General features: G+C 34.8%; 1 protein-coding gene across 1 annotated transcript; it reads left to right on the top strand.

Moving 5' to 3' along the window:
• The first annotated feature begins 359 nt into the window (after positions 1–359).
• On the top strand, positions 360–9,530 carry LOC128877369 (prohormone-3). The gene is made up of 6 exons (XM_054124617.1): positions 360–519; positions 4,118–4,328; positions 5,141–5,276; positions 6,533–6,682; positions 6,874–6,962; positions 7,517–9,530. Exons 2-6 carry the CDS (start codon positions 4,167–4,169, stop codon positions 7,658–7,660), a joined length of 681 nt encoding a protein of 226 aa, XP_053980592.1. The 5' UTR covers positions 360–519; positions 4,118–4,166; the 3' UTR covers positions 7,661–9,530.
• Positions 9,531–11,892: the final 2,362 nt, after the last annotated feature.

The following is an 11,892-nucleotide window of genomic DNA, read 5'->3' as shown; positions in this document are numbered from 1 at the left end:
TCATACCAGAGAGACTCCTTAAGAAAATACAATACATTTGTTAAATTGTAGTTAAAGTATAAATATAAATGTAATTACTACACACTGCACCTTAAGTAAAGTGGGGTTAAAAAAAACTGTTTTCATTTTCTATTTTATATAGAATATTTTATATGAAACAAATAATTACCTACTTTTTCTCTAGACAAAAATTTTGCGTATCTCTGCTACTGACAGGTCCCTGGCGCAGTCACGTGGTTTCATTTAAATCTACTTCATCCTCCCGTGCAGCAAACTATAAGGTCGTGTGCATGATAAAAAAATCAGCCAGCACGCCTGCGCGGACTTACTCTACGAGTCTGCACAAGGGAGACCGGAACGACGTAGGAGTATAGATTGCCAATGCAAGCGCGGCTCAGACTCAGTCCTCCAGCAAACTCCATCGAGGACTTGTTGATCTTGGGAACACCTAGAAGCACCTTCTTCGAACCTATCGAGAATCACCGGTCAACCTAAGTCAAGGTTTAAACTGACAATTTCGTAAGTTGTGCAACTGTTCTTCAATTTTTAATTTCAACACTGTTCTTCTATTACCCTCACATCACTATCCTGATTCGTATTTATAAATATTCTACGAAAATAGTTGGTACAATCTTAATTGTCAATTCCGTTTAAGTGGATCGGAGCGTTAGCAGACAATTACTACTGTTTTAGTCGAGGTATTTATTTGGGAGACAGTACCAGATTTATCGATCGCGTCTTTTGTGCACATATTTTTGGGTACAATGAGTGAATCCTGGGGAGAATTGAATATCAGTTCCGGTTCAATGAGAATGCGAATAGTAACCAGTGCAGACTTTACAAAAGCTGATTACAATATCTCACCCTCACAGACACCTAATGCTTACAATTCTTTCCTGAACTGACATTTCTTTTCGCATGCAATATTACTCGATCACTTTAACATGTAACCTTCTTTACTGAGAGTATAGTCTGATCTAAAGTGCAGAATTACAGACTTTCATTGCATATTTATTTTAAAAAATAGTATTAAACATGGGAATTTCACATTACATGGACATATTCGTGCATTCATTAAGTGTAATTTGAGAACAAATTAATATCGGTCTCGGGTTAAGGCACGAGTAAGTAGAATGTGAACAGTAACCAGACAGTGTAACCACGCGATCGTATCTCAAGTAGATCACTAGTGCCAAAGCCAGACATAGTCCGTCGCTGAGAGAATAGTCTGATCTAAAGTGCAGAAGTACAGACTTTTATTGCATATTTATTTTAAAAAATAGTATTAAACATGGGAATTTTTAATTTCTTGGACATATGTGTGTATTCATTAAGTGTAATTTGAGGACAAATTAATATCAGTCTCGGGTTAAGGCATTAGTAAATAGAATGTGAACAGTAACCAGAGACTGCAGGCTTTATGAATGCTGGCTAAAACATTTAACACTTGTAGGCATCTAATACTTAGAATTCATTCTATAACGGACCTTCCATCCTGCTTTTGACTACTTTAAAATTGCGAAATTCCCCTTAACTAACCACGCGTTTGTATCTCAAGTAGATCACTAGTGCCAAAGCCAAACATAGTCCGTCGCTGAGAGGATAGTCTGGTCTAAAGTGCAAAAGTACAGACTTTCATTGAAAAGTCTCGAAACACAATTTTAGTCACTCAGAGATTTTCACGAGTATTAGCTTGGCAATCAACGTGTTAAACACGTTTTTCTCAAAACCGTATTTTCGAAGCTGATTAACACAATTTTAGAAAGTCTATTGGATCGATTATTTTCAAATTTTGACTGTATGCTCAGAAATGATCCCTGTATTGTCTAACGAACAAGCGAGATTATACGTTGCATAGTTTGTTCTTTATTGTTAAAAATATCGAACATTTTAATTCAAAATTTGAACTTTTGAGCTTAAACAGCTGTTCTAGGAAAAAGATCCTTTTGGTTTCGAGTGTAATAATTCAAAGTTGAGTGTTTAAATTATGTAGAGAGTTCGACTGAAAGTTTTATAACGTAATTGTTGATTTCGTACATTTATAGCATATGTTAATATGGAAAAGACTTGCAAAATATATACGTACAAAGACAACTATTTGACAAATTCATATAGCCTTTCTATACTTTTTATATTCTTATACGTTATAAATGCATACAATTTGCAATCCACGTGTAACATTGTTTATTTTTCAAATTTCAACCTAATACATATTTTCAAAATAATGCCTTTACTATTGAAATCAGTTTTTATCCATTTCCAAATAGAGCTGGGTAAAATATTATTTGAAATAATACATAGTATATAATTTATTTTATTTTAAATCGCGCATGTGACGTTTAAAATAAATTATTTCGTTCGTTAGAATAAATTTTAAAGATAGTATTTCATCAGATAGTATTACTACCAGATATCAAACATTGGAAATATTTCATTCATTTTTATTTCTTTTCAAATTATTTCTAACATTGAAAAATTAGAATTACCGAAATGTTTAGACGACATTGATTCGCGTATTCCAAGTTGTTAGAAAATACAAATATGTCCACAAAGGAGTGACTTAAACAATGACCATTTCGAATAGTAATGATTACACTAAAAATGCGTATATTTTGTCAAACATTACTGTCGCTTGCTATCTAATGAGTATTTCTTTCCTTAGCTTGTCTGATTGAACGCATATTGAAAATACAAATACAGAACACTTAATTTTGATTTCAGGTTATCAAAATAAAAATATTTTACGTGATAATATCTTGCTTCCTATGTAAAATATTATTTTATTCTAACTACATCTAATATTGTAGAATCTTTTATTTAAAATAGTGAATAAAATATCATTTTATTAAGTTCTGTTTCCGTGTTAGGTAGGCACTCCAATTAGTGCGTCATGCGGATAGGGCTGCGCAGGTCTATTACCTTCGCAACGCCGCATATAAGCTTTTATTAAGCCTCAATCTAATTAGACGAGACTCAATGTATTAATTGGTGCGTCAATATAACTCTACATAAAGGGTGTTGCGTAGATCTATTACACTCATAATGTCGCATACAAATCTTTATCACGTGTCACTGTAATTCAACAGAACGCCTCATTAGATTGCAGCTGACTGCGATAAATGCGAAGGTTCATTCAAACAAGCCAATACGAATTTAATTTTCAATATTGAAACGGACATCCTACCTGATGTCTTTATTTCGTTTAATTTGTAATGAAGACTAATCGAGTTCAACATTCTTAATGGCAAACGAAAGGTTATACAAAATATTCGACACATCTCGCCAAATGCGTATTTTTCTTTGACAAAAATTCTAATTATTAGTCGATCGGTCTAATAGTGCTTCTGAAATAGTATAAACCAGCTTCGAAAATATGGTTTCGAGAAAAACGCGTTTTAAGGTTCAAGTACATTTTTTAGAAGGAAGGAGCCACTGGACCTTCAAAAACAGACTTATACTCCAAGCTCCATAACTTCTGAAATTTTGTGAATTTTTATTTGAAATTTTGCACAATTGTCCTTCAAGGGGTGGACTGTAAGATTCTGTCGATATCAAAAAAATCGCTTTTTAGCCTGGAAGAAGCACCTCCCTCAAAGCCTTTTTTTAATGGGTCTTTTTAGTTCCATTTCTAGTGCGACGACAGAAAAATTAAGCATATTTCAAGAATTTCTTTCGAGGTTTATAAAATAAAGAACGATTCCAATGGTTTCTCTATTAATAATAGTGTTCAGAAAGAGTATACAAACATTTTTATATGAATTTTATGACTTATTTATTGATTTATATTAATTTTAAAACAACTCCTGTCGTAGTCGGTATCTTCATGGTTCTCAAGATATTTGGAAACGGTTGGTCTGACACAAGAGATAGTTAGTTTATAGTTAGATAGATAGTTTAATAGTTTATTAGGATGGGAAATAGGTTTAGAAATTCGTGTTTAGCGATTTGCATGAATTTTTTTAGCAAGAAAGGAATGTATAGTGCAAGATAGGAAAGATTTTTAGCAAGATATGAAAGTATATGAACCTTATCTGAGGTTCTCAAATAATTAAAAAAAAAGCCTAAAAATAGGCTCCCGGTAAATAAATTGTTAATGTCTTGATATATTTGGTTTCAGAATTTTAACCACTCGTACGTGATCCGACATCCCTGCTACATAAACGAAGATGTACACATGCGTTGCATTGGCCGTCGTCGCTCTGGCGGGCTCGATGCACCTTGGCGTCGAGGCATGGGGCGGTCTCTTTAATCGTTTCAGTCCCGAGATGCTGTCGAATCTTGGTTACGGTGCTCATGGCGACTACATGAGCAGAACAGGATTATATCAGGTGAGAAATTCTTTTTCTTGGGATAATCCTCAGGAGCTATGTTTCGTTGTAGCCACAGAGTAGGGGCTTAGCGATTCCTCCAACACAAGTTTTCTTCAGCAAAAAAGCTAGCGTTTAGAACTTTGTGGACATTTCTTTATTCTCCCATGGACGTTCGGAAATTAAGAGAGTGTGTACATTTATCGATAAAGATCTTACAACATATTGTCGTTGAAGTGTATCATACGAGTTTGAAATCAACATTTCAATTCAACACAATTGAGAGAGTACGAATACTTCTAGGTCGTTGCAACTTTGCCGCAGTACGGTTGGCGATCGATAATATTGTTTTCACGTAACAGCAAGCACTTATGAAAGCTTTTCGCTGCCGCAAGCTATTCTCGCGAAAGTAGCGTCATTAGATTCGCTTTGTTACTGACTGCAAATCGGATGAAAATTACGTGTCTCTAATCGAGCAATCTCCGAACGCACACAGTGTGTATACAAGGTGTCCCGATGAAAACAGATCACAGTGCCTGTGGTGATTTAAATGCTATTACATAATGGAGCGTTAAAAATCTATCATTTTCAATTTTGATAATCCATATTCTAACAAGATGTAGCATATTTCTATTTCTAGTTGAACATTTATTTAAAATATAAAACTTAGAAATCAAAATAATAATTCTGTTCCAATATTTTTGTGACCGACTCTATGCGAACAAAATTCTTTAAAAATGTCAAAATCACTATATCCAAACTGCTATAATATTTATAAAACGTTTAATCATCAAAATCGAATGCATTTCTAACCTTTTATGTTCCTATTAAAGCGGCCATTATCTGCTTCCTATGGAAACGCTTACGGAGATTCTTTGGAAGACGACCCGTACGTGCCATGCGATCAGAGACAGTGTACAGCCAACGAACATTGTTGTCCAGGTTCTATTTGCATTAATGTCGACGGAGGTTAGTAATGTTTTTTCTCTCTTACAATCAGTGGCATAAATGAGTCCTCTAGCCTTTACGAAACAAATCATTTTAACACTTTCTTGACCACTCACGAGTATGCTCGCGTGTTCATGACCTAACATTGCTCATCGATCAGAAGTTAACTCATATTTTTGTACTTGTATTACTTATGCAATTTTTGTAGCAGCATTCTAGGTCTTAACTATCTTAACTTAGATAGTAATTTAATTTTTTGCTAACATTCCAAAAAGCACACGTACATATATGCAATTCAAGGTGTATGTATTTGATTTCCGCCATCTTCGATTATAATCGAATTATTAATAATATCCTTTTTTTTTTTAATTTATCTTTGAGGCTATTAGGAAAATTGTAAGTCAAAGAAAGTTTTATTTTTCTTTCTTATAATCTACATTATTCTTCTACCACTTGTCTTAAATACGCGTATATTTGAAACATTCAATTATTGCTTTTGGTTGTTACAAATACATAAAAAATAACTACTGATAAGACGCATATTCAATACATCCTGCTGTACGAGTTTTGTAGAGGTACTACAGTCACAGAAACTGTTAAAAATATTTGTAATACATATGAAGAAGATACTATAAAGATTCACACCTGTCAAAAGCAATTTGGAAAATTCGCTTAGAAAGTGTCTCACGTTTTGAGCTACCAAAAACAATAGATGAGGATAATTCAGTGAGGACGTTTGCTATGAATCGTCGAATTACGACTAGAAAACTTGCATAGAATTTCAATGTTTCTCAAACATGTTTCAACGAAACCCTTCAACGCATTGGAATGAATGCGAAGTCATATCTCAGTTAGCTGTAGATTAAGATTTGCTCAAAATTATTTTCCAAAAAAACCTCTCGATAGCACTTAGAAAATTTAATATGTTATTAAAAAATGCTTCATTTTTTAAATTTCGGATAACTCAGCTCTAACGTAGAATGTTCATCGTGGAATACATGAGGAAATAATGACAACGATGCAACTTTGTTAATTTAAGATATGTTTAAAAACAAAAATCGTGATACCTGCACTAACTTAGCGCCACTAAGGAACGTTCTTTCGAATACCCTGATTATCAGAAAATTTTCCATTCGTTCCCAAAAAATACATAAATATGCTCCTTTTTTTCGGACCGTCCTAGATAAGCTTCCCCTTTCACTTAAACGTTTCAAATTAATTCGATTAGAAACCAATTTAAGTTATGCATTTACAATAATTTCTTTCGACGGGTTCAGTGGAAGGCCATTGCGTGTTCCAACTTGGACAAAAACAGGGCGAGCTATGCAGAAGGGACAACGACTGCGAGACTGGTTTAATGTGTGCCGAGATACCCGGCAGTGAGACTCGTTCGTGTCAACCACCGGTGACATCCAACAAGCTATACAGTAAGCAAAGCTAACCTTGATCTGATGAGCGAAAGATGACCTGTAACATTGTCCCACGTAAAGCGTTTAAAGTCAGTCGATAAAGGTCACTGCACAATCGGTTTTACGTCAAAGGGATAATTATAAGGTCTCACGTGACACGTTTATATTTATCTTCTAAATGTGGAAGCAACTGTAACGAATGATTACAGACGAGGAGTGCAACATGTCTGGCGAATGTGACATCAGCCGTGGCTTGTGTTGTCAGCTTCAAAGACGTCATCGACAAACAGCCAGAAAGGTATTAGAATATCGTACTTTCATATTGTTTCTTATTAAAACTAAATTACAGACATAATTTATACTTAATTTATAACATTGGAAAACAAATTAAAACTTAAAATTAAATACAGTATAACTTTGTATTTATATCAAAGCAAGTCAAAATTTGTTATTCCCAGTTTTAAATTGATTAAGTACGTAAAATATGTTATGGGATGTATCCTGAAGGTAACTGTGTTCGTCAAACTAACGATGCAGGCAACGCCATTAGCGCATTAGTCGAAGAGTTGCAAAATTTCCCTCTCTAAAAAACGCGTGAATTTATTAAATTGCTCGCCCCATTCCAGACAAAGTTGCTTTGTGAAAGAGTTTTAATTTTCATCTAGCAAAAATTCTATTCTTTTTTAGAATCAATTATGTATGTACATAATTTCAAGTTTTATAGTGTGGATACCTTTTTCTGTAACCGTGTTTGCCAACCTAGCCCAAACAATTCCAAAAAACGACCCAGTTTCTTCTTCACCCGACTACAACTCGGCATTGTTACACAAGAAAGTTCTTGTCTCTGCCCAGGTTTGTTCGTACTTCAAGGATCCACTGGTGTGCATCGGACCGGTGGCAACGGATCAGATCAAGTCCGTTGTGCAGTACACTTCCGGTGAGAAGCGGATCACTGGACAGGGAAACCGAATCTTCAAACGGGTCCCATTCGCCTAAAATCTCGATCGTTCCTCGATACCCAGTGAAAGTGGAAGGAGTGTCTATGCGAATCAAATCTATCTTACATGTAATTACTGCAGAAAAGCCTAGTATGTAAGTCTGTCAGTTATAAATTCTCTCGATTCGTTCGACGTTCCCGATCCACGCCTGCCGACGATGATGATTCGCGTAATATAATAGCGAACATCGCCGAAGCTAGCAGGAAGATTCGGGAAGGACGTAAACGCGCCTTCCAAATCGCTTCTCTCCTAACATTATGACTGAAAAATACGATACATATCAGAATATCCCGTCTCGTAGAATCGTAAGGTAAAGATACATATCAATGAAGAGAATCATGAGGCGCGTTTCCAAAAACTATGCTAATTATCGACGAGCAACGTGTTCAGGGTACTTAAAACTTTCGTTCTTTCGACTCTTCTGTTTGTCATAAATAAAGATTAGAATTTAAATAGCAGTCGAGTAGATAGGACGCGAACTATGAGCACAATAGCCCTAGTAAGGGGTGACGTTACTTCAGTAAGTACGGTTAAAATATATTAATTTACTCCTAAGTTAACATTCAGTGGAATAATAGTCCTAGGTATCAAAGGATTTCATTAATTCTTTGTTCAAACATTTTTTTGCATTTGAAACAACGACTGAGAGAGAGAGAGAGCGAGAGAGAGAGAGAGAGAGAGAGAGAGAGAGAGAGAGAGAGAGAGAAAGTGTGTAACATTTCTTCTTGCGTTAGGTTTATTTACTTTGCCCTCTGCACAAGCAAAACTGATACTATTTTCAGCAATTGTTGAACTGACGATTTCGAGAGATCCGCGAATCGAGTTTCCTGAATTTATTCGTAAGATGTCTCCTCGAACTACTCAACGCACACAGAGGAAAACTATATACATAATATACATATTTATTCTCCTGATTCTCGAAAAGAGATCAGACCAATCCTTCAGATATCAGTGGTAAAGGAATACTTTTGGGGAAGAAATATTTCATCGATGTGACATAAAAACTACGGCATCAACGTTCTCGATCTAACCGATCATTTGAAACTTACGAAAACGAAACAACACTTCGTCGGTGTCTACAAGAGTAACTTACTTATTGCATTGTTTCGTCGTTAAGTCGTGTATTGGAATTCGAAGACAAACGTATCGTAATCGATACGCGTCCAGAAGATCCGAAAATATACATATCAAGTCAGCGTTGCTTCGCGTAGCCTATATTCCAAATTCTTAGAGTTATGTGCGTAGACTATTCGCCAGAATGACTCATTTATGTGTGAACATTGCTCTATTAAAAATTAAATCGCGGGAATCGCTCTATTGAATATTGAAACCTCGGAGATCGCTTCGTTAAATGTTATTAAAATCGTAGAATTAAATGTAACGTTATTAAAGAAACGCATAAATACGTATATATGTACTTATATGTCTGTGAAAATTGTTACTTTAAATATATATATATGATATATACACATTAAAAGTAACATGTATCCATACACACATATGTGTATGTACGTATGTTACTTTTAGTATATCTGAAGACGACACCGATAACTTTGGGATTCGTAAATGTTTATTATAATTGTGGTTTTAAATGAATGCATTCTATGCGTACACGACGAAGGAACGTGCTACAATCACGATCATAGTCGTGGAGTTATGGAACGGGAACGAAGCAAATGTTACGATTGTTATAATTCAGAAATCGCGGTGTTTACGTCGAAACACTGTTCGCAAAACATTTTCTGATGCGTCAAGTACCTGTTGCAAAATCTGGACAAACCCCTCGTTTCTACGCCACTGATGCTAGGCAAATCGAGAGAGTCCAAACACACAAACAAATAATAAAAAAAAAAAAACATAAAAAAGAACGTATTTCTAGTTACACGAGAATATTATACTTCCAACGTTGACCTTTATGGTATAAGAGAACTCTAAACATATCATGTGAATGCCTAATCCATTAAGAGAGTTTGTGAATGTTATTATACGAGATATATATCTTATTGAAATTATATTTTTATCTTCGACCGATATGTATACTTAAACGTTATATATTTACATAGTATTCATATATTTTCCGGAGGCGTATATCTATAACGTAATATAACTACCCTCCGATGCGTCGTGCGTACGTAATGTAAGCAAAGATAATCAAAGTACTTCGTTGGATTGATTCGAGCCTTTGTTCAGATTAAACGACTTTCATCCCAATGTTCAATTATCAATTGTAATAAGTGAATTATTAACGATTGTATAAATGTAAGTTTTAATCCAGGTCCCCTTGTGCAAACGTTTTGTCTTTCCCTGTATACTTAATTATTTAATCGTTCAGTAATCGCTAATTGTGGATGAAGATTATATTACGAATTGGGACTAATACATATCACGTAACTAGGAAATTCCTTCTTTTGACAGGAAAATTGGGAAAACCTTTCTCTTCCGCGTGTTATTTTAACGTACGACACATTGGGGGACTATGGCCACTTCAGGCTCGAGTCAAAAGTACCTCTATCGAATGAATTCCAACACGATTATATGTGTATAACTATGTATATGTACTGTTCAAAATTATAATGCAGAGTTTAATGTGAAATACATTGTGGGTGCATACAAAACGATTGAATCTGTTCCTCTTGCATTAGTTTCTTTGGCCTTTCCGCAAACAGATATATGTACGTACTTTTTACTCTATTTAGAAATAACTGTAACGATTTTGGCGAATCCTAAGCACTATGGACTGGTTGTTTTTTTTTATTGTAGCTACATATAGAATAACTTCTGAAGCAGATAAAATTAATAAAATATATTTTGACATATCCTATAATCAAGCTACACTATACGAGAAAAATGACAGTTCAATTTGCTCGTACTATTTATTGTCTAATTAATGACTCCTGTTCGATATGATTTAAAATGACTAGACTGCGGATGTTTATGCATTTATGGGGAATGAAATTATGAGAAAATCTACAAGAATGTGCATAAATGGTAAAATAAGAAATCGTTCACAGGAGCAACAATTGTTGATATATTAATATATCAACAATGATATACATGTTATATTGTTTTGAAGTCGGTTATATTTTTTTTCCAAAAATTATTATCTGAGGAAATACTTCCAAAAGATTACAATATTTACTAGAATATGTGTATAGAATATTCTCAAAGTTCCATTAAATTATCCATTCCTTTCTTGTTAAAAAAATTCATGCAAATCATTAAAAAAACGTAATCCTAAGCCTGGTAGTCTGGTCCAGCTAATGTATTTTTCTAATACATATGTATTAGAATTATAAATATAATTTCCAGATCCCAGATAGCACCGGACGTCCAATGGACGTCCATTTTATGTCCAGTTTACGTCCAAACGTCTGATGTTCGTTGTCGGACGTCCTTAGAACGTCTATGGGACGTAAATTTTGTACGTCCCAGGGACGTCTGCCCTGAACGTCCTACGAACGTCCATGGGACTTAAATTTTGTACGTCCCAGGGATGTCCGCTCTGAACTTTCTAGGTTTAGGGAAAAATCCTTTTTTTTAAACAAACTAAATATTATTTATTAATATTATTTATAATATAATATTTATTCAATATGTAGAACAGAATATTTTTTTCCGAATATAAAATACACTATTTACAATTGTAAATAATATTAATTAATTAATATTATTATCCCAGATAGCACCGGACGTCTCATAGACGTACAGAAAACGTTCTGGGAATGTCCAGCACCAGACGATCCATGGACGTACAGGGAACGTACAGAGAACGTTCTAAGAATGTCCACATCGGACGTCCCAGGGACGTACATAGAATGTCCACGCCGGACGTCCCAGGGACGTTCACAGGACGTTCACAGGACGTTCAGGGGACGTTTGGACGTTATCTGGACGTCCGTAGGAGGTCCATTGGATGTCCCTGTGCTATCTGGGATATAATTAATTTTTGATATTGAAACTTTTTTTACATATAAAGGGACGGTCAAAGAAGAAAATCGGACATTCTTGTTGAAGAATGTTGAATTGATGAATAACTGAATTATGTTTTATAAAAACTAAAAAATTAACATTAAAGTACTTATATAAATTGAATAACTGATCAAGTAACGTACGCATGCACTCCTTCAATGTTACTTCTTCCGCGAATTGTAGGAGGCGCCACAGACTTTACTTTAACCTTTGACTATACAGGGTGTCCCAAAAATGTTGTAACACATTGAAAGAGGTGGT

Source organism: Hylaeus volcanicus, chromosome 5 (genome assembly GCF_026283585.1).
Source record: "Hylaeus volcanicus isolate JK05 chromosome 5, UHH_iyHylVolc1.0_haploid, whole genome shotgun sequence".
Lineage (NCBI taxonomy): Eukaryota > Metazoa > Arthropoda > Insecta > Hymenoptera > Colletidae > Hylaeus > Hylaeus volcanicus.
This window is presented reverse-complemented; position numbering and strand designations above follow the sequence as displayed.